At 42.9% G+C, this 23,615-nt stretch overlaps 1 protein-coding gene across 1 annotated transcript; it reads right to left on the reverse strand.

Annotated features, from left to right (window-relative positions):
* Positions 1 to 21,547: 21,547 nt before the first annotated feature.
* On the reverse strand, positions 21,548 to 22,689 carry LOC121458384 (high mobility group protein B1-like). The gene has a single exon (XM_041667646.1). The coding sequence runs from the start codon at positions 22,672 to 22,674 to the stop codon at positions 22,027 to 22,029; it is 648 nt and encodes a 215-aa protein (XP_041523580.1). The 5' UTR covers positions 22,675 to 22,689; the 3' UTR covers positions 21,548 to 22,026.
* Positions 22,690 to 23,615: the final 926 nt, after the last annotated feature.

The following is a 23,615-nucleotide window of genomic DNA, read 5'->3' on the forward strand; positions in this document are numbered from 1 at the left end:
GTCTGGGTGGGGGGTGCAGTTTCTATGTTCTCAGGTATAGTATGGTAATGTTTAGGTGATTGGGAAGGGTGGGCGTCCTACCTAACTCCTCCTTGTTGAGAACTAAAGAAGCCTTGAGTGAGTGTGTAAAGAGCGGATGAAATGAGTGTGTAATTGTTTGACACAGGCACAACCAGGTCAGGAAACCAATCAATGCCTCAGACTGAAGGAAATGGCAAAGTCTTCTTCCTGAGGTGAGGCTCAGGGGGATGGCCCAGCCTTCCCCTGGTGTGAGAAGGAATGTTGAGAGAGTGTGCAAACACTCGTGCTTGGGAATGACTGGATGATTGACTGGTGTGTACAGAGACCAGCAGCTGTAGCTTCCGTTTCCCTGATGTGTACTGCCTGAGACTCCTGGCCTACAGAGACCTCCTCCTGAGACCCCTCCCTGAACTGGGCTGTGCCTAATAAACATGCTGAGGGCCCAGGCTGTGTAGCCGGTGCTGCTGAGTTCCAGCTCACACAGCCCACCCAACCCCAGCTCTTTTGTATGTGTGCCTCTGTCTTAGTCTTTTTCATTCCCTCATTGTCCCGGTCAGGTTCACGGGACTAAGCAGTGCAAGACACGGGACTTGGCCATGTCTCATTTCTGTTATTCTGTGATCATGCGCCATGGAGTATTCAATCATGCATATGGTTTCTTGATGATTAACCATCTTCCCCACTAGACCGTGAGCTACATGAGAGCAGCAAACTGGTTGTCTTCAGTGTGTTCACAGCAGGAGCTGGAAGACACCAAGTGAGTGCCAGGATCAGAAGGAAGCAAGAAAAAAGGGAAGTGTCAAGATTATTCCAAATCATCTTTTTTACTGTCTGGGGCTATGAGAGGCATTCAAATGCTTCTTAGTGTTAAGATTCAGCTGAGAGGCTTCGAGCTTTATGTACTGTGTTCATATCTATCCCTCAGCCTCTTGAACACAGGTCTCCACCCTGTTTAAGGTTGAATAATGGAAAATAGAGGTTACAAAATAATTTTATCAACAGTAAAAGGTGTTTGAGCATACAACAATCTCAAACAAATTCAAAATCATATGTGTGGTGAATCAGAGGTGTTCCTGAGGTCATGCGACTTCACTGAGCCTTGGTTCAGAACACACACCGTGTGCACTTTGGACCATGACTGCCACCATGGCATAGCTGATGCTCACTGCCTGAAACATCTTGGCTTAGATTCAGGACTGTGGGATGCTATAATCTTCAGGGCTTTTACTATACATACAACGTTTTCTCCATATATAGAAACAGTGATTTAATTATGGAAATCAGAATTTTAGTATTTTCCTACCACCATTCCTCACCATGCATGAATCAAATTACGGTAAACCTACATTGTGTTGAGTTAGAATGTTTGCTTTTAAAGATCGCTATTTGAGTCAGTTATTTTAAGATTAAAAAAAAAACCAAACAAAAACCAAACCAACTAACTAAATAAACAAACAAAAAGTCACATACACCTATTCAGTGAATTTTTGCTTGAGGGCTGAATTCTAAGCACATCCCTAGTGAACACTGATGTAAGTGGTGTTTTACTTATTGATGATTTTAAAATCAAAATATTGTCCTGGGGTATACACCAGAGAAGACTGCTTGGACACATATTTAAGCCAATAGTAAGTCTTTATCAGCTGGCTGGTAACTAATATGGGTGTTTGTAATCCCTGTGTAGCCCCAACCCTATCTCAGGGTGAGCTTTTGAGGACAAAACCCATATACTGGGTTAACATAAGGCAGTTAAGAACAGTTAGCCAGAAACAGAACTACAGAAGCCAAAAAAGCAAGGTTAGTAGATTTAGAGACTTTCCTAGAACTATGGACTTTGATGGATTAGGTCTTTGTTTTTGTTTTGGCAGGTGGTGCTGACTATGTGCTGTTTATAGCCTAAATGGTATTCCCATCATGGAGTCAGTTGTGCTAAGGTGTGGGGCGTTACTAAGATCTGGGGGCCTGTTACAATATCAGTCAACTCTGGAGAGCATTGACGATTCTCATGTCCTATAAAATATCAAATATTCAGGCAAAATTTAATCTTTATATAGAAATCATATACACGCTGGTATTTTGAATGAGAATGGCCCCCATAGGCTAATGTATTTGAATGCTTGGTCATTAGTGTGTGGCACTACTTGAGGGGGTTTAGGCCATGTAGCCTTGTTGGAGTAGGATGGCCTTGTTGGAGGAAGTATGCTACTGGGGTTGAGGTTTAGGTTTTCAAAAGCCCAAGCCAGTATCAACGTCTCTCTTCCTGCTGCCTGGAGATCCAGACATAGAACTCTCAACTACTTCTCCAGAGCCATGTCTCCCTGTGTGTTGACATGTTCCCCACCATGTTGAAAATGGACTAAAGGTCTGAAACTATAAGCAAGCCCCAATTAATGATTTCTTTGTTAAGAGTTGCTGTGGCCATGGTGTCTCCTCACGGCAATAGAACATTGACTAAGACAATACCCATCTCATTAGTAAGCAAGTTTGCTTTTTGTAAAATAAATGACAACATTATATATATGCCGAAGAATTGTTTTAAGATTAATTTCCTTATGGTTTATTTCTAGTGAATGCTTGGTTTGTGTGAATATTTTTATATAACTATACACTTAAGATACACATTTTATGGTTAAACAGGGATCATGAGCAATAGTTTAGGGAATGCCGATTTATACCCTGGGCTTTATTTCCTTCTAGAAACTTTGGATATACTTATAAAATGCCAGCTGGTCACAGCAGATTCCATGTAATGTCTGGGAGGCAGCACATACTTTATAGAACATAGATTACCTATATCTTCATAATTTTAGAAAGTTATAATATTTAAAATATTTGCATTTTCTTTCCCCCTGCTTTTTATATTATATATGTTTGAGCCCATAAAATTAGTTTCCTCAGATTGGAATATCCTTGGGAATGTTGGATATTATATTAATGACAAGATTTAATTTAAAATTCTTGAGAAATGTAAAACTTACTGGATCATGAAAATGTTCCCGTGACCATCAGCATCCAAGTTAAGTGGGAAAGCTGGCCCTGAGGTCCCAAGAGTGGGAGAGCTGGCCCTGTACCTTGCCTGGGTGATGCAATAGAGTCAGCTCTGTTGGCAGAGGTGTGGGTGAGCCAGCCTTGAAGCAGTGAACAAGGGAGAGCTGGTCTCGTTATTAACCTTTCTTGAGGTGGCATAGGTGGGGGTGGGGGGCATGGAAGGAAGGGAGTTGGCTCCTTCCCTCCCACCCACCAACACCTGAGGCAGGTAGGAGAGCTGGCTTTGTGGTCATCAGAGCAGGCCAGCTGTCCCTGACCCCCACCAGCTGCAACACTTGGGAGAGCAGGCCCTGCACCTCATCTGGGCAACACAATAGAGACAGCCCTATAGGTGGAGGTATAGGCAAGCCAGCCCTGATGCTGTAAGTGTGGGATGTGGTGGTGTGGGTGGAGGAGAGATGCCTCACCCCCTTACCTCTTACCCTTTACCCCTTGTAACAGAGGAGAGAGCTGACCTCTCTCCTACCAGCTGCAGCATTCAGGAAAGCTGGCCCTGCTCCTTACCTAGGCAACATAGCAGAGTTGGCCCTGTTGCTGGAGAGGTGGTCCAGCCCCATGTTGTGATTTGGTGGAGGCTGTCTGCATTACTCAGCTGACATGTGGTGGCATGGGGGCAGAGGAGAGATACCCTCCCCCTCCCCACGCCCAGTGATGCATCAGACAGATGGAGGAGTTGGCCCTGGAGTCATGGGAGCAGGAGAGCTGTCCTTGTTCCTTATCGGCTGCAGCTCTCAGGAGAGTGGCCCCTGTACCTGTCTGGGCAACACAGCGGAGCTGGCCCTGATGGTTTAGGTGTGGGAGAGTCAACCCTGAGGATGTGAAGTCAAGAGAACTGGCTCTGACCCTCACTCATTGCTGGGCAGTGCTGGAGAGCTCACCCTGGTGTTAAAGACAGGAGAGAAATGGTGGACTGATCAACCCTACATTTGCCCAGGCCCAGAACTGGCCTGTCCAAACATCCACCAATCTATGTCTGCTGGAACACTTAGAGGGAGTCTGACCCATAGACCCAAAGCTGCAGAATCCCCATGACACATGGCAACAATAGGATATCCAAGAAGAGTCCTAGTAAGGGCCCGGCACTGATAGTGTAGCAGAAACCAGAGGCCTAGAACCAGACCAATGACTCTTTGCAATGAACATTTGCAAGTAAAAATATGTAGGCAAAGGGGTTTACTGAGCGACTCATTGTGCAACATTGCAGGTTCCATGATGAGAGTTTTTTTATCTTTTAAATTTTATTGTATTTTAAAGGGGGCAGTTTCAGGGACAGAGAGTGGATGCAAAGGGACAGGAATGAGGTTAAGTTGCATGATGTGAAAGACACAGAATAAATAAATAGAACGTTAAAAAATATAAAACATTAGAATATATATTCACCAACAAGCCTACAATCTACAATCCCAGGGAACTTAGACAATGAAGAGGACCTTAAGAGAGACACTACATGGAACTGCATAGGAAGGAATAAAAGACAAGATCTCCTGAGTAAATTGGGAGCGTGGGGGTCACAGGAGAAGGTAGAAGGTGAGAAGAGAGGAAGGGAGGGGAGTGGACAAAAATGTATAGCTCAATAAAAACAATATATATTCACAGTAAACATATGTATCTATATTAATTTTGTTAGGATATTTTGTTCAAGAAATAAAAATGTAAAAAAAGTAAAGACTAAAAAAATATCACTCATGAAAAATGGCTTTAAAAACTTTTGGTCAGGAGATGACTCAGTAGGTAAAGGTCTTGTTGCCGAGTCTGGTATCCTAAGTTCAGTCCCTAGGGTCCACACAGTGGGAAGAGGTAACCAGGTCTTACTGGTTGGCCTCTGGCCTTCACATATACACCATGGCATGCATGGCACACACATGAATATATAAAATACTACAAAATTTATGTCTTTACACACAGTGTGGGTTGTTTAACTTGAATAACTAGTACTATTTTCTTGGAGTGTGGATAGGAAATACAAGGTCTTCAAGTTTTGTTTGTTTAGTAAGACATTAGAAACAACAAAATTAAGTGAAGTTCCTGGTTTTAAGATGGAAACAGTCTAGGGTAAAAATTCTCTGGAGGCAGACACTTATGGGGAAGTTTTGCATTCATCTATTCCCAGTTACTAGGACACGATTGTGCTGTTTTTCTAGTCATTTGCCTGTGTTTCTAAGTAACTGTTTCCATTATTTTGAAAAGAAGCAAGCAAAACAAAACAAAAAATAAAAAAGCAAGAAGGAAAAAGTATTGGAAGTCATCCAAGAAAGGGACTATTTTTTTTTCACAATTCCTTGAACTGCCACTCATTGACCCTCTGATGTGTGTCAGGAATGGCACCTTCTTGTCCCTACACACCATAGTTCTTTCTACCCTCATGGTCACAAGCTGAATACAAACAGCCCAACTATCCACCCCATACGGTTCTCTATTTCAACATGCTTAATATTTCAAACTAAAATCCCAAAGGTATTAACATTAGACATGCACTTTTAAATGTTAGTCAGAAACCAAAACTTCTAGCCCAGTAGCTACTTTTTGTGTTTAATTACACGAAAAAGATTGTTTGTTTAAGGTAGGATTTCTGTATGTAACACTGCCTGACCTGGAACTTACTTGGTAAATTTGGACTTGCATCATGTCAAGATTTCATTCAGATTTTCTAGTTTTTAAAATGCCCTTTATATTTGTCTTGAAAATGTGTTTTTCTATTGTTGAAGACACCGTGCACTTTGATTATAGGATGCAAGGGTATTGGGATGGAGTTCAGCAGGAAACGTCCCCCTTGCTGGTTGGTGTTCATAGTCCCTAAGGCTGCTGCTGGAAAAAACTCATCACCAGCTTCATAGATTATGAGAGTTCTAATACCAACTGCCCAGGCAAGATACTCACGACTGCAATGGTGGAATGACAATTTTGGGGATAGCCTACTTCTTTATGATGGTATTTGAGCCCTGCTCCATGGGAGATAATACATCTAGCATTATAGATTGGATCAAAAGCATGAAACTTGGGAAGGCATGGGCCCAAGGGGGGAATACATGGCTACTGTTTCCAAAATGAGTATGTTGCAAATTTGCCACCTAAATAGTTATGTTTAGGGGGTGGAGAGATGGCTCAGGTTAAGCGTGTTTACTGTTCTTGCAGAGAACCAGGGTTCTGTTCTCAGTACCCATATGATGGCTTACAACTGCCCAATTGGAACTTCAGTTCCAGGGGATGTGATGCCCACTTCTTATATCTGCAGACACTTGCACACACATGATGCAATACTCATGCACACATGCATATACATAAAAATAAAATAATCCTAAAAATCATGCCGCTCCCTCTAACAGAGGATAAAGATTAATGCAGAGAATCAAATCTGGTCAAAGTACAGAGTAAGTGACCAATGAGCTCTTGGGCTCAAAAGAGCCATTTACATCTATATCATACCCTAACGAGGCCCAGCTGTCACAGAAGAGTAGAAAAATTCAAGAATATAATGAAGGAAAAGAGCTTCATGAAATACTAACATCCAGATGAGGTGTGGTCAGTGCAACCATGAACATACAGCAGCCATGGATACCTGTGCAAGACACAAGACTGGACCCTCGAAGTTTCTTCATGGACAGAGGAGGTGCCCATGAAGCCCTTTCCTTCTTGAGGTGTTAACAAGTGTTGATGGTGACTGAAGGAGGAGGAAGGGGAAGCTAAGGAGAAGGAGGAGGAGGAGTCTCTTTTTGTAATGGTGTAGTCAGTGCGGGACTATGTGGGAAGAACAATGGGTTCAGAGGGAAAGGAAGAAGGAAGCTAGAAGGTAATGGTGGAGGTAAATATAACCACAATATATTTTGTGTGTGTGTGTATATATATATATATATATATATATATTGACAGTTTTATATGTATATACATAAAAAATAAAATAATCTTAAAATATAGATATACATATTAAACTATCAAAGTAAATGTGTCTGTATGCATATATTTTAGATGAACTTAATAAACCCCTTTTGTGGGACACACATGCCCACATGTCTGGTATTTGGATATCAGAGATCTTGGCATACTACTCTTTTGATTCTCGCCAGTGATTAAGAGATCATGCATGGGCCCATAGATTTCCACACTGAATTTCTGTATACTATGATTCTGTCCTTCCTCTATAGCTCATAGGTATTAACTTTGTAGTTAAAAAGCCATTTAGGAGACTGGGGTGGAAGTTCAGTTGATGAGGGGCACGCTGTATAAGCCTGATGACCCAGGTGTAACCCTGTACCTCTGTGAAATGTTAACTGTGGTGTGTGTGTTTGTGATCCCAGCACTGGGGAGTCAGAGGCAGATGAATACCTGTTGGGGAGTTCTAGGCCAGTGAGCAGCCTTGTCTAAGAGGGCAAGAGGGATGGGGCTGGAGGAGCAATACCTGAGGTTGACTCCTGCCCTCACATACACATGAATGTTCGTGCATGTCTGCCCACCCGTACTTGCACAAACATGAAACACAAGTTGCTTAGGTATCCATGACAAAAATTTGTCTTATAAAGTAATTCTTTAGAGGCAGGCGGATCTCTGTGAGTTCGAGGCCAGCCTGGTCTACAAAGGGAGTTCCAGGACAGGCTCCAAAAGCTACAGAGAAACCCTGTCTCGAAAAACCAAAAAAAAAAAAAAAATGAAAAATAAAGTAATTCTTTTCCTCTTTTAATAAAAGTACATAAGTAGGAATGTTAAAGAAGAGCCATTGTCTAAACAACACCGAGGAACAGACATAAAAGGGCCAAACCATGTGACCACGATGTGGGATAACCTGATGAACTGTATCACCTTGTTCAGATCCCTCATGGCCAGCCAGGCTGCGTGCTACTGTGAGTCAACAAAGCATTTCACCCCATGACAGTCCTTCATCCTATGTATCCAACCATCAAGAGAAATGTCCCATATTTAATAAATATGGTAATTGCAGTGGATTTATTATATAGAAGCTCACAGACTTAATGACGAAGTTCAGAAATTGAGGGATGCAAGAGTAGCAGCAGGAACAAAATACATGACAGTGGAGAAGTCCTTTGCTAATGGAAAGCGACCGTCATTCTGGGAAATTGAAACTTATTGAATACCACTGTCTGTACAAAGCTCCTGAGAGTCCTGATCTCCAGAAGCCGAGAAAGTTGAAACCCTTTTCTTGTTTCTTGGGTGTTGTCATGAATACCTCCATTCTCCCATTTGCTGTGTATGCTGTAAATTCTAATGACATCTTGCTGAAGGAACCTGAGGAGTGAGGGAGGGTCCTGATTTCTACATCAGACTGAGGGGTGGTCCTGCTCCCTGCATCAGACTGAGGGATGGCCCCTGCATCAGACTGAGGGAATGTCCTGCTCCCTGCACTCTATCTTTGACTAAATCAATGCAAAGCTTATTTTTTCTTACTTAATAAGGTCGATTATTGTTTTGTTATTTAAATATTTATTGTAGGTGCTTTCAGGTGAGTTTGTGCATTTGTATTTTTAAAACTGTCAGTGGAAAAAAGAAGCAGATTTTTAATGTATCTTCAGAAAGTGTAAAGTAGATACTAGGAAGATTTTCCAAAGTGATTATGGCAAGTCTCCATTTCTGCTCTTTTACCATTTTGTCTGATAGTTCAATAGAACCTTTGTATTTGTACAAACAGCTATTTGTACAATAGCCTCCCTCCAAATCCCCAAGGATTAGGGCCTTTTATGTAATTTTAGAACTAGGAAAATTGAAGGCAGATTACATGCTGAATAATATTTATGGAAAATGCACAGTCATATGAAGAATGCAAAAGCATGGCTTTGTAAGTTCTGGTCTTGGGAGGAGGAGAGGAAGGCAAGGAGCATCAGAGTGGAGGGAATGTATGGTGTGGGACAGTGGTCTGTATTCTGTCAATTATATTTTAAATAAACTGATTGTGGCTGATTGGCCAGTAGCCAGGCAGGAAGTATAGGTGGGACAACCAGACAGGAAATAGAGGCGGGTCAATGAGAACAGGAGAATTCTGGGAAGAAGGAAGTTTCTTCTGCAGTCCTGGCCTAGCCACAGAAGAAGCAAAATGTGACTACCTCACTGAATAAGGTTCTGAGCCACGTGGCTAGCAAAGACAAGAATAATGGGCTATATAAGAGTTAATAAGAAGCCTGAGCTAATGGGCCAATCAGTTTATAACTAATGTAGACCTCTGTGTGATTTCTTTGGGACCTAACAATCGCAGGGAACCAGGCAGAACAGAAAACTCAGTCAACAAATGTGCCACGAAGAAACAGTGGGAAGATGGTTGGCCAGAGCGAGAGTCCTTGGAACATCGGATGTCTTCATCAAGCGCCTTTCCTAGGAACTCAGGGCCCCACCAAGAAGAGGAGGTGGCAAGACCGTGAAAGCCAGAGATGATGGGTGGCACCAGGGAAACAGGCCTTGCAGACACACCAGGACTGATGCACCCATGAACTCATAGAGAAGTGGCAGAATGCACAGGGCTTGCACACGTCCAAACGAAATGGGGTTTTGGCCCTGAGAGAGGGAAAAGAACATGAGCTCCCATCCCTAACCTGGAAGCAATTTCCAATGGACAACCACTTGCAAAGGTAAAACTAGTTTTCTCAACTGGATCTCACTGGCTTTACAAGTCACACTTACAGGCAGGACCCATGTGTAGTAACAGACGGCCAACGCTAAACAAATTCAATGCTATTTGGGAGATATTTTTTTTTGTCTCATTTTGCTTTGTTCTGGCTTTTTTAAAAATCATACTTGTCTTTTGCTTGTATATTATGGTTCCCAAATTTTTATTTTTTATTTTTATCTCTTTCTCTCTGTATGTGTGTATATCCTTTCTCTCCTCCTTTCTCTCTCCCTCTCTTCTTCCCTCCCTCTCTCCTTCTCTCTCCTTCTCTCTCTCTCTTTCTCTCTCTTTCTTTCTTTCTTTCTTTCTTTGTTTCTGCCTGCACTTTCCTCTTTCAGAGAAAAAGAGAGCAGAGAGATGGGTGGGTAGGGAGGAGGGGAGGTAATGATGGAGGGCAAACCAGGATTAGGATATACTGTATGAAAAATTATTTCCAATAAAACATAAAAACAAAAACAAAGAAGCAGTGGGTAGCGGTGCAGTGCACACAGAGTAGAATCGGGGAATTCACATTTGGCCTCCTGTAGATTTCTCTGCTTCTATCTGATGCATGTCCTGGACTCAGGAACAAAACACACGTTCTAGCCACTGGTCTCCAGGACAGCAGTTCCACAGAACCTCGTCTTTGGGGCAGAGGCCATGGGAGAAGTTTTGAAAAGCCATTCAGATTCATTTGTTCTTTTGTATGTGTGGTGTAGATAGTCTGTTGACCTCTCCGAGGTTATCAACCCATATATCTCAGAAGGCCTGCCTGTGCAGATGAGGCCATTGAGTCCCAACCCCTATCTTAGGGTAATTACATGTTATGGTAATTACGGCGCTGACATTTTCCTGACAGGGAGAGGAGAATGAAGACATTCATTCACTAGGTCTTTTCCCAGAGTTTATGAGGGTAGTATTATTGTAGATGAAGGGGGCTGAGATGAAAACATTTAAAGCAACAACAACAGCAACAAAACAACAACAAAACAACCAATTTACAATACAAGCTACTTGGCAAGGAGTTTCTTTACACACTAAAGACATCATATGTGGGCCTTCAAACCACCAACAGGATGTTCAAGGGGACAGAGGGATCTCTCAGCTCTTGCCTTGTGTGGCACCTGACAACCGGTAGTGAAAAATGAGCAATTATTGGCATTTGTCAACCCTCAGGTTCTGTGGCCGGAAAACGGAAGCGACAGCAATCATGCTCAATTTGCATCTCTCCTGATGTCAGTCTCCGTGAGGACTCACACACACATCAGAAGAGAGTGGAAAAGGCTTGCAGATGTGCAGTGAGCTATGACAGCCAGGGCTGCCAACATGGCGCACTGATCCACTAACGATTAAGATATCAAAAGCGATCCCCACAGCTTGCTGACAGCTGCTTCAATTGTTTGCACCTGTTTCCCCATTACGCATGTGTCTGGAATGGATTATTCTGACCTGTGCCAGACACATTTCACCTTCCTTCCAGTGACATCGTCCAGCAGCCTCGCAGCAGGGCCCAGGCAGTTTTCGGATCCTCGAAAGCAAGCTGGGATATTTTGAAGAGGGTGCTGGAGTGTCAGGTCAGAGCTCACAAGCAGTAGGCTTAACTCTGAACGGTGATGCACGCTTCTCTTGGGAGTCAGGGTGAAGTCTGTGGTCTCCCAACCACACGCAAGGCTGGCATACTCTGCCATCACAACATGGCATTCTTCCCGGCATTTTGTGTCTGGATAGGACATATTAAGAAATTAATGGCGATTAAGCCATGCTCCCAAAGTCTCTGAACCTGGGTGCCACTGAAATGCCCCTCCCCACCCCCACATCAGTGACAAATCTGCTCTGCAGCCGACACAGCTCAGATTCCAACCCTTCCAGGTTCTGAGAGCTGCATTGTTCAGGGGTTCACATGGTCATCCACGGCCACTGGGCTTAGGACTGCTCTTTCTGCTGCTCCTCTGACACATTCCCATCACATGACACACTGCTGGAATGGTTGTGGGCATTTTTAGAGTCTCTGGTAGAGGGGCAACTGAGTTGGGGGACACATTTACTTTTTGTTTAGTGGGTGATTTTATGGGGTTTATAGTCTTTCCCATGTATTTCTGCTCTGGCTTTGAGGAATATTTATATTAATTGTGAATTCATCAATTCTTTATGTTTTTTTCCCTTGGGGACTCCTCAGTTGTAAAAGAGCATCACCCCCACAGCATCTGCTGTTTTCTGCTGGGGTCTTGTCCTGTCAAGTCTCTCTTTGGTATGCTTGTAGGCCAGTCCACTAAGAAACAAAAAAATAGCTACATTTGTTAATTTCTGTGACTGATTTTTCTCTGTTGGTTCCAAAGTGCCAGTGGTGTCAAAAACGGGTTCCCAAACTTGCTGAGTATGTAACACTGGCTCTTGAGAGCTGGTAGAATCTGGTTCCAGTATGCCTCGGAGTCTCCCAGAGATTCATGAACTGGCTTCTTTGTTTTGTCTTTATCTATAATCACCACAGTTCAGACTTTCATTTCCTCAGCTCCACCCCACCCCCAGGACCACTGCAATAGCCTAGCCTACTCTCTTGTCACCTGCCTGTTTGGCGGAGCACACTCAGAATATCACCAGATTTGCTTCTAACATGCACTTGTCCATGTGAGCCTCTGACTTTGACGCTCTGCTGGCTTCTGCCAGCTTCTAATCTCTACAGGAGTAAAGTGGCAATCCCTGAACTGTTCTCTGGCTCCTTCGCTTTGCCAAGCTTACCTCCTCTGGCCTCTTCTCCCTCCAAACACACGCGCACAGACACACAGACACACAGACACACACACAAACACACACACACACGGGAGGGGGGGGAAGAGAGAGAGAGAGAGAGAGAGAGAGAGAGAGAGAGAGAGAGAGAGAGAGGCTACCTCCCTTCAGCACCACTGGTATGGTTCTTTCCTTTCTCTACATGGGAAATTCCCACACATCTGTCTACATCATGGTCTGCTTTGTAGAGTTGGGAAAAGTTCTTGGCGCCGATGCTATGCCAAGGGTATTTTCTGGATGGACCGAGTTCACGAAGGTTTCCTCAGAGACTGAAGCAAGCGCAGAACAGACGTGATGCCTCCAGACCACTAGCGCATTTCCCTACCACACCCGCGCCTGGGCGGAGTGCTGCCCAGTACAGGACCTCCCCAGCCCTGCGCTACTCACTGGGGTAGGGTTCTGAGTCCCGAACTTGAACATAGTTTCTGCCAAGCCAGGATTATAAAAATTTAGTCTATTTCCAGCCTGACCAGTCTTCAGAGACCTTCATTCATGCTGTATCAGATTATTATTTCGAAAAACATGTTCCATAAACACAGAATGGGAAACTTTTTGTGTTTTAAATTTTTATTCTTACGGTCATCTAATTTTGTTTTTGAACTGTCTTGTTATAGGGGAGATATTTTCTTTTTTAATCCCCGTTCCTTTCTCCTTCCCCCCATAACGTTCCTCTCAGTTTTTCTTCTTTATTCCCATTGACATAAATTGGACAAATCATGCTTCACGTCTGATTTTCCACTTCCACATATTGTTTGTTTACCTGATAGTGTTATCTAAAATAGACAAAACACTGTATGAAGACTGAAAGCTTAAAATTAGCACAATGAATGACCTCAGAGAAGACACAAATAATCAAATGACTCCAATCTACCTCCCAGGGGAAAGTCAACAGCAGAGAGAAATAGGCTAAATCAAAGAGGAAATCAGGGTGGTGAATGAGAAAGTCAGCAACTATTCGAGGACACTGAGATTTTTGAAAAAAAAAAGTTGAACATAAAAAAGAATGAATCAAATAAAAATACAGTTGAAAACATCACTAATAGACTCGTTTAAGTAGAGGGAAAATATCAGGAGGAGAGAGCAAGGCTTAGGAAATAATACACCCAAGCATCACAAGGAAAATCAAGTTAGCAGGTGTGATCACATGAAAGAACTCTGCAATAATCAGCGGGCCACACCCACCAATCCATGGGCTAGAAGAAAGAGGCAGATAAAGACTTAAGGCCCAGACATTCAGTTATATGAAATTGTAGCCCCCTCAGCCCCAAGATTTTGGGGGAGAAAAGGCTACTCAAACACAAGAAGCATTTAGGTTCTCTTGTAGGGTACAGGAGAGACGGCTCTCTAGTTAAAAGGACTTGTTGCTCTTACAGAAGACCTGGGTTCAGGGCTTAGCACCCATGTAATTGCTTACAACCATCTCTAACTCCACTTCCAGAGGATCAGATATCCTCCACTGGCCTCCATATGAACCAAGCACACACACACACACACATACACACACACACACACACACAAACACACACACATGTATATGTACATATACACACACACATATATATGTAATATAGTATAAGTATTTTGCCTGTGCATATATTTATATAAATATAATTATAATTAAATATAATTTATATTAAACCATAATTAAATTTCTATTAAATATAAATATATAAAATATATGCAGGCATAATACTCAAATATATATTTATATATATGCAGACAAAATATTCATAAATAAATCTAATGAAATTAGATGTCCAAAGAGATATAAGCAAAGAAAATTATTACCACAATATGTTGTAGCTTTTGTTTGTTTTTCTGGGTACTTTTTTTTTTAAGGTTCTTGAAATTTAGAAATGAGCTGGGTAATGGTGGCACGCTCAGGTCGGAGACAGGAGAATATCTGTGATTTCAAGGCCAGTTTGCTCTACAGAGTGAATTCTAGGACATGCTCCAAAGCTACAGAGAAACCCTGTCTCAAAAAGCCAAAAAAGAAAAAAAAATGTCAAAAATACCAATCAGTGAAACAATATTAAATAAGGCCATTTTAATATAAGTACAAACTCAGGAAATTCATGAACACTGTGCTTGTTACTTTTCTATTGCTCTATCAAAGACTATGATCAAAAGAAACTTAGAGAGGAAAGGGTTAACTTTGTTTCACACTTCCAGGTAATAGTCACTAAGAGAAGTCAGGACTGGAACTCAAACAGGGCAAAAACCTGGAGGCAGGAGCTGATTGCAGAGGCCATGGAGGGGTGCTGCTTACTGGCTTGTTCCCCATGGCTTCCGCATCCTGCATTCTTACAGAACCCAGGACCACCTGTCCAGGAGGAGCATCATCCCCACATCAAACATCAATCAAATTGCCCTACAGATTTGCCTACAGGCAATCTGATAGAGGGAGGCATTTTCCTAACTGAAGTTCTTTCCAGATCATTTTAGGTTATGTCAAACTGACAAAAAAGCTAGCCAGGAGAGTAACAAAGGACTTCTTAATAAATATAACAGAATCAAAATTATTTCTTGTATGTTATCAGATTTCAGTAGTATAAACTAGCAATCTTTCAAGAGAATCTACAGAAATAACACAAATAACTCGACACTGAAAGATAGACTCTTTAATGATCAATGCTTCATAGAAGAAATTAGCGAGGAAATAAAACATTTCCTAGAATAACTTGATAAACTGCCAACTTACTTGAACCTTTTGGGTACAGTTAAGGCAGTTCTAATAGAAAAGTTTACATCTGTGAGTGCTTACATCAACAAAAAAACTCAAACAGAAATATAAAATAAGCAAACTAGCAAGGTTAGACAACTTAAGGTCTAAAAAAAAACAAGAGGCAAGAATTTTGAGTTTCGGGGCAGAAACTAGTGAAGTGGAGACCAAAAGAACACTGTACAGAAACAATCAAACAAAAAGCTGATCCCTTTAAATTATAGGTAAGAGTGACAGACCCATCTCCACACTGCCCTCCCCCAAAAGAAATAAAGAAAAGACCCAAATTAAGAAAATTGAGGGGGTGTGGGTGGTGCATGTTGCAACAAGTTTTAATGCATTCCCGAGGCATTAGGGAATTAAACGTTGAGCAAGTGCATTCTTAGAGACTGGAAAATCTAGAAGAAACTGACAAATTTCTAGGAATATATGACTTATCTTAATTAGATTGATAAGATATGAACAACTGAGCAGATTCTTAGCATTTAGTGATATTGAAGCAGTAATGAAAATGTCCTCCAACAAAGAAAAGTTCAGGGCCAGATGGATTCACTGCTGGATTCTACCAAACCTGTAAGGAAGAGCTAGTATTTTGGTTTGCAGAATAGAAAGGGAAGGGATGTTACCAAATTGATTTTGTTAACCAAGAATTACCCTAATACCCAAATCAGAGAAGGAAAGAACCATGACAACAAACTGATAGACATTTTCTCTGATGAATAAAGTCTAAAAATTCCCAATACAATTCTTGTTAGCCACATTTAGGAACTTATCAAACTTGTATACCATATTCAGGTTGGTTTCATCTCAAGGATGCAAGTTTTGCTCAATGTATGCAAATTGATAAATGTAATACGACGTAAATAGGCTTAAAAATAGAGGTCACGTGATTATCTCAATAGCCACAGAAATGCTTTTGAAAAATTTAACGTCTTTTCTTTTTTCAAATCATTTTTATTTTATGAATACGGGTACTTTGCCTGCTTGTGTGTCTGTGTACCACATGCCTGCAGTGCCTGAGGTAACCAGAAGAGTGCGTTAGGTCCCCTGTCTTACATACGGTTGTGAGCCACCATAGGGTGATGGGAATTGAACCTGGGTCCTCTAGAAGAGCAGTCAATGCTCTTAACCACTGAGCCATCTCTCCTAGCCCCTCAACACCTTCTTGGTAAAAACCCTGAAGATACAGACATAGAAGGAATGTTTCTCAACTAAAGGCAGGCTGTATACAGCAAATCTTATGCCGAATGGTGGAGCACAGAACACAGCCACCAGTAGATACAGAAAGTGCACATCATGAGAACTTTAAGTGTTAAAGGAAGGGGACGAGTGAGGCAGGCTGCAGGGACAGATGGCAACAAAGAGAAGAAAATGGAGAAAATGGTGTGCAGAAGAAACAGAGGAAATGGTTAGGGACTCATGGACACTGCTGTTGGCACTGGCAAAGAACTGGAGGGGTTGGGAGAGGGAACGACACAAATGGCTATGGCAGAGAGATGTGTGCATACCAACCCCAGAGATCTCAGAACAAATGGCTATGGCAGAGAGGTGTGTGCACACCAACCCCAGAGATCTCAGAACAAATGGCTATGGCGGAGAGGTGTGTGCACACCAACCCCAGAGATCTCAGAACAAATGACTATGGCGGAGAGGTGTGTGCACACCAACCCCAGAGATCTCAGAACAAATGGCTATGGCAGAGAGATGTGTGCATACCAACCCCAGAGATCTCAGAAATGGCCGAGGAAATGTTCAGAGACACTAACTCCAGAGACTGATCTACGGAGCAGTGTCGTGCGCACCACAAGCTGTCGTTATATGATTGAGGCTTCTAAGCGGCATTTCTCCAGTTCTATTCTGTGGAGCATTGATGTCTTCAAGGTGGTGATGATTGTCACATAGGAAATATTACACGTGCAAATTAGACCAATCTTTTTGTGGATTTATTACATTCACATAGTAAAAGCTCTCCTACCTAGATTTCACATTAAAACCTCTTTCTATTTACTATCCAGCTTTTCTAACTAGATTTAACAAATGAGTAATTCTGTCATGAAGCACCTATTAAGACAGACAAAGGAAGTCATAGTCTTCAGCACATAGGCTGGTAAATACATATATTTTAATACTTGGTGTTGGAGGTGGGCCTGGAGTAGCACATGGAGAACAGACATTTGTCTTATCTAATATTAACTATTTATTATTATGAGTCACAGTGGCAAAGCACACAAATGTCTTTCTGAAAGTTTAAAGATTGAAGTATGTGGATCCCATGTGGGCAGAAAGCCTAGGCTAATGTGTGATCTGCATACCTCAATCTTTCTAATAATACATATAACATAGTATATAATTAAAATATAAATATGATTTAAGGTATATGAGAGTAGGTTGCATGTGAATACAGTTACCATATTATCTGAGGGATTTGACAATCTGGAAATTGTTATATATGACACTCTCTCTGTCTTTTATCTCTCTCTGTTTCTCTCTGTTTCTCTCTGTTTCTCTCTCTGTTTCTCTCTGTTTCTCTCTCTGTTTCTCTCTCTGTTTCTCTCTCTCTCTCTCTCTCTCTCTCTCTCTCTCTCTCTCTCCCTCTCTCTCTCTCTCTCTCTCTCTCACACACACACACTTTATTCTACAGAGTTGTAAGGTCCTGAGGCAGGGCTATTTGACAGGAATCGGAGAGCAAAGTAGAGCATAGAGTAGTTACCCAGTCTAGGAGCAGAACACAGGGAACTCCTGGGAACACTGAGGCCATAATGGAGGCTAAGGACATAGTGGGGGAGAGAGGGCACATTGACCAACAGTCTCTGAGTAGAGAAGCTCTTCGTTTTGCCAGGCAACAAAAGTGGGCGTACCGAAAAGTGGACAGCATCTCCATTCCTGCTCACTGCTTGTCTTTGTCCCTTTGGGCTGACATTATCAAGCACCTAAGACTGTGTTAACTCTATGTGATAAGAATTTATTTCTTGCAGTTTTGGAGTCTAGAAAGTTCAAGATTAAGGCACTGGCGGATTTGGCATTTGTTGAGGGCTCCTTGGCTTTAAAGATGGTGTATGTTGTGTTCTCTTCCAGGGATGTGTGTTGTGCCTCATATAGTAGGAGCACGAAAGACCACATAACTTCCTGAAGCCTGTTTCACAAGCAAAGTAAACCCATGCAATCTTTCTCTCTTGTAAGAGAAATGGTCTTGGTCTCCGTTTTCTCTGCCATATCTGCCTCCGTGAGACTAAGCTGAGCTTCATGCTCCTTGAGCATTTCACTGCAGCTTAGTCCTCAGACTGAATCCTAGCTCTGCCTGCTTGCCCTAGTTACAGATGAAAGTGGGGTCCTCTGGGCCCTCTGGGAACAGCAACCATCATCTTCACCCTCCCAGAGTTGTAGTACCCAGTTTTCCACCCATCTCCCTGGAACGGTCTGAACTGTTATCTGTCCAATATTTCCTTTTTTGTTAGGCTCAAGCAAGATATGGCTTCCAGGATTTTATTGGGACATTTGGCATTGGCTTTGGGTAAACTCTAAGTATATCCCATGAGATAAAAAAACAAAAAACAATAAACAAATCCTGCAACAACAACAACAAAACTTTTCAGAGTACATGGGGGCAAAATATGAACAGTGATTAACATTTTGTTTAGCTCTAAACTCCAATTTGCTAAGTTTATGAAATATACGCAAATTACAAAATGACTGGCATGCCACTGATGAGCCTTTTGTTGGTGCTCATTCGGGAAATGAATCTCCTGCCTAACATCTGTTCTTTCATTGGTATCCGTGCTTGTTGCCATTTGGCGCCTTAGTGCTTTCCCTTGCTCTGGGCTCCACACAATTAGCCAGTGATTCCCTGGTGTGCTCGTAGATGACCAGAGCATCCTCTGAATTGACCTTTCCGTGTTGCTTAGACATATGGTAGTTAGTCTTCTCTAGAGAGGAAATAGGAAGGGCATATGGAATCCCACTGGCTAATGAAAATAGTCAGCTATGGGAGTAGAGAGAGGCAGGGCAGGAATGAAAGTATGATAACTTCTAGTGTGTGTTTCATGAATGAATCATGCATCTGAGAGTGAGCAGGGAATGGGAAGCAGGGGCTTCTTCCCCTTGATCGGTCTTGACACAGCTTTGCTCTTCCCGATATGAGCCCATCACCAGGTTGAGTGCCAATGACAGCACTGAACTTAACTGCGGACCTTTCCATCTGGCCAGTAAGTGTGGAAACAGTAATATTGGTTCTCTTTCACCGAGGCAATAGTCACTTGGGCTAAAGTTCAGAGAAACTGTCCCTTATTGACTTCCAGCGAAACTGAACCCAATCACTTTGTGCTACTGTATAAGGCAGGGCAACATTGATCCAAGGCGGTGCTGTGTCTGCTGCCTTTAGAGAAACAATGGCTTACACAGCATCTGTTGGTGAATTCTTTCCATCAGGAATCTGGGCTGACTGGATCAAATTCTGTTCCGTGGAGTCTTTGCCAGACAGAATCCGGCAGTGCTGCTTAGGCCGGTCTCTCAGCTGGAAACAGTCCTTCCAGAACCTGTTAGGCTGTTGCAGAGTTTGGTGTCTTCCAAGTACAGGATGGAGGTCCTTCCCTTGCTGACTGTTGGCCAGTGTTTGTGCACAGCTGCTACACTAGAACATGCTAGAACATGGTCCCTTCCATCTTCGAGGCTGCACCGTCCACAGGCTTCTTCTGGTGTTTGGCGCTTCTCTGGTCTCTTTGGCTGCTAAGTGAGCGAAGGCTCTGTCTCCAAGGGCTTTCTCGGTTAGGTTAGGTTCACCCAGACAAACTCCATCTCTTAAAGTCAACTGTCCTGGACCTTTAATTCCATCTACAAAATCCCTTCACAGCATATTTAGGCTAGTGTTTGATTGAAACACTGGAGATGGAAATCTTAACGTGCTTCTTTCTGGCACCTTCTCGGTTTCTCCAGTGGTGATTTAGATCAGAGTTGACTTGTTTTTCATACAAATTTCAAAACTCAATCGTAACTCAAAAGATGAACTCTTAGTGGGTTGATTAGCTTCATTTGGGTCCCAAGGTTGCTCCTTCTCTGAATATTTACTTTCAAAATATAGAAGCCCGAGTGAGTTAGTGGGGGCTGCGAATGGGTGCCGTGAGTGGGTATGGACTGCATTGGTCCAGTTCCTGCTTTTTGTCCTCTAGCAAGGCTTAGCCATGCAGATAGGAGCTGGGTGAGTCCAGCTGTCTGAACGGAGCGGGAGGAAGATGCTGCCTGGAGGAGAGCTTGAAGGTAGGAGTCTATGGGCTTAGTGGGCATGAAAGACAACTCAGTTGCTCTCTGTCACGGTTATTCGGCATGTGCCTTAGTATATTCTGAAAGCTATTAAGGTCAACAAAGTAGCAATCTTTTGGTTAAAAGAAAAAAGCGAGATCTCTTCATATCCTCCTGTAGTGTCATCAGGCTGTTCTGGAAACGTCAGACTCACAGCCAGAAAGCAAAGCAGAAGCTTATTGCAAGCGCTTGGCAGGAATCTTGCCTGAACATATTTCAGGAGCTTTTAGTTTGGGCTACCACATGTTGAAAAAGAGACAAATTAGTGAAAATTCTGAAGGTGGAAACCAACATGATAAACTCTTCCTGGGGGTAGCCAAGGAGATGGGAGAAGGTGTACAAACCCCCTTCCCCCTCAACATCTACTTCTAGCTATGTCTTGTCTAGTGGCTGCCCTTGCTGCTCGGATTCAGAGGCCAGCAGGGGAGGAGCTAGCCATGTGGCTGTGGTTCAGAATACCATTCTAGAAGTAGGTGTTGAGGGGGAAGGTTGATCCCGAATTTCCCGAGAAACCGCCACACTGCATTGAGCCTATAATTAGTGATCCTAGAGAAGCTAAATAAGGAGAACCCAAAGAAAAACATATAGGCATCCTCTTGAATATTAACCTTCATCAGGCGATGAAAGGAGACAGAGACCCACATTGGAGCACTGGACAGAAATCTCATGGTCCAAATCAGGAGCAGAAGGAGAGAGAGCACGAGCAAGGAACTCAGGACCGCGAGGGGTGCACCCACACACTGAGACAATGGGGATGTTCTACTGGGAACTCACCAAGACCAGCTGGCCTGGGTCTGGAAAAGCCTGGGATAAAACCAGACTCTCTGAAGATAGCGGACAATGAGGACTACTGAGAAGTCAAGATCACTGGTAATGGGTTTTTGAATCCACTACACGTACTGGCTTTGTGGGAGCCTAGGCAGTTTGGATGCTCACCTTACTAGACCTGGATGGAGGTGGGTGGTCCTTGGACTTCCCACAGGGCAGGGAACCCTGATTGCTCTTTGGGCTGACGAGGGAGGGGGACTTGATTGGGGGAGGGAGAGGGAAATGGGAGGCGGTGGCGGGAAAGAGACAGAAATCTTTTTTTTTTTAATAAAAAAATTGTATTTACTTAGAAGCATTCAGAATGTCAACAAAACAGCTGCAATTTTTTTTGCAATTACAGAGTGGTATTCAGTTAACAGAACAACAATTATCTTCGTATAAGCTGCATCAGAGACAACTGAAGATGAAAAAAAAAAACAAAAAAACGAACAAAAAAAAAAACCTACCGTCCCCATATATAACTAATTTGTGCTGTGCACCAACAAGAACCTGCTTTAAATTTCCATGCCAATTTACAACCCCCAGACTGTACCAGGCAAGGTTAGTGGCTATTGAAAATACCACTAGGACAGGGCTATCTAAAGACACATTCGGTAGTGTGTTAACTATACAAAAAAAGACACTGTACAGTTTAAAAACAAATCTTACACAGCCTTACATTTCAATTTTTTTCTTTAAAAGGAGTGAGTTGTGTACAGGGGGGTTAAATGCTTTATAGACAAGAAAAAAAAACTGCACTAGAACCAACTTATTCATCATCATCATCTTCTTCCTCATCTTCATCTTCCTCTTCTTCCTCCTCCTCTTCATCCTCTTCGTCTTCCTCATCATCTTCCTCTTCCTTCTTTTTCTTGCTCTTTTCCGCCTTGACCACCCCCTTTTTCGCTGCATCGGGTTTTCCTTTAGCTCTGTAAGCAGCAATATCCTTTTCGTACTTCTCCTTCAGCTTGGCAGCCTTCTTTTCATAGGGCTGCTTGTCATCTGCAGCAGTGTTGTTCCACATCTCTCCCAGTTTCTTTGCAACATCACCAATGGATAAGCCAGGGTGTTCTCCTTTGATTTTGGGGCGATACTCAGAACAGAACAAGAAGAAGGCCGAAGGAGGCCTCTTGGGTGCATTGGGGTCCTTGAACTTCTTTTTGGTCTCCCCTTTGGGGGGGATGTAGGTTTTCATTTCTCTTTCATAACGAGCCTTGTCAGCCTTGGCCATGTCTTCAAATTTCCCCTTTTCTTTAGCAGACATGGTCTTCCACCTTTCTGAGCACTTCTTGGAGAACTCTGAGAAGTTGACAGAAGCATCCGGGTGCTTCTTCTTGTGTTCCTCCCGGCAGGTTCGCACAAAGAATGCATACGAGGACATTTTGCCTCTCGGCTTCTTAGGATCTCCTTTGCCCATGTTTAGTTGATTTTCGTCCGCGAGGCACAGAGTTGCCCAGTGCCCGTCCGGCTCTCGCTTGCCCCGGCGCTGTCTCTATGGAGCTCAATGTACTGCAATGGCTGTGAGAGCGGGAGCCAGACGCAGCCTCCTCACTCTCTCCGCTCTGTCCAGAAATCTTAAATAAATAAATAAGATAAAAAAAATTTGGATGAAGAGAAAATCACTCTCTCATGTTTAAATAAAGATCCACAGTAGTTGAACTAGTTTCAAGAAGTTTGAGATCTGTTTTAAGCTTAAGTTGCTAATTAAGTTCGCATGCCAGTTCTTTTAAGCCAAACGAGAAATGAAATATATCAGAGACAGCAGCGCTCATGTTAATAGAGCCATGAGTCCCACATGGACAGCAAGTGTTCCAGGGGCTTCAGAATCGCAATCAAGTTACTCTGTGGTTAGCATAGTGCGATATAATAGTCCAGAAGAGTGGATGTCTCTGTTACCAGTTCTCTCTTTTTCATGTGTGGATGTGCATGTGTGTGCGTGTTGCATGTGAGTGCATGTGAGTGTGAGTATGTGTGTGTTGTGTGTGAATGCATGTGTGTGTGCGTGTGTGTGTTGTGTGTGAATGCATGTGTGTGTGCGTATGTGTGTTGTGTGAGTGCGTGTGCACACGCGCATGTGTGTGCGTGCGTGTGTGTGTGCGTGCGTGTGTGTGTGTGTGAAGGCCCATGGTTGCCAGCAGGAGCCCTTGTCTATCCTTCTTGTTGCTTGTTTCTTAGTTGAACCAGAGCTCCACTATATCTTCAGCCAGATTAGGCAGCTTGCTCTGGAGATGTCCTGTCTCTGCCTCCAGAGTGCAGGGATTGCAGACAAGATGCCCATTCTTACTTGACATGTGTATGTGTTTTGGGGATCTGAACTCTGGTCCATGCTTGTATGACACCGATTTTATGTGCCGGGCC

Source organism: Microtus oregoni, unplaced genomic scaffold (genome assembly GCF_018167655.1).
Source record: "Microtus oregoni isolate MIOR12 unplaced genomic scaffold, Mior012 000017F_ref0000208, whole genome shotgun sequence".
NCBI lineage: Eukaryota > Metazoa > Chordata > Mammalia > Rodentia > Cricetidae > Microtus > Microtus oregoni.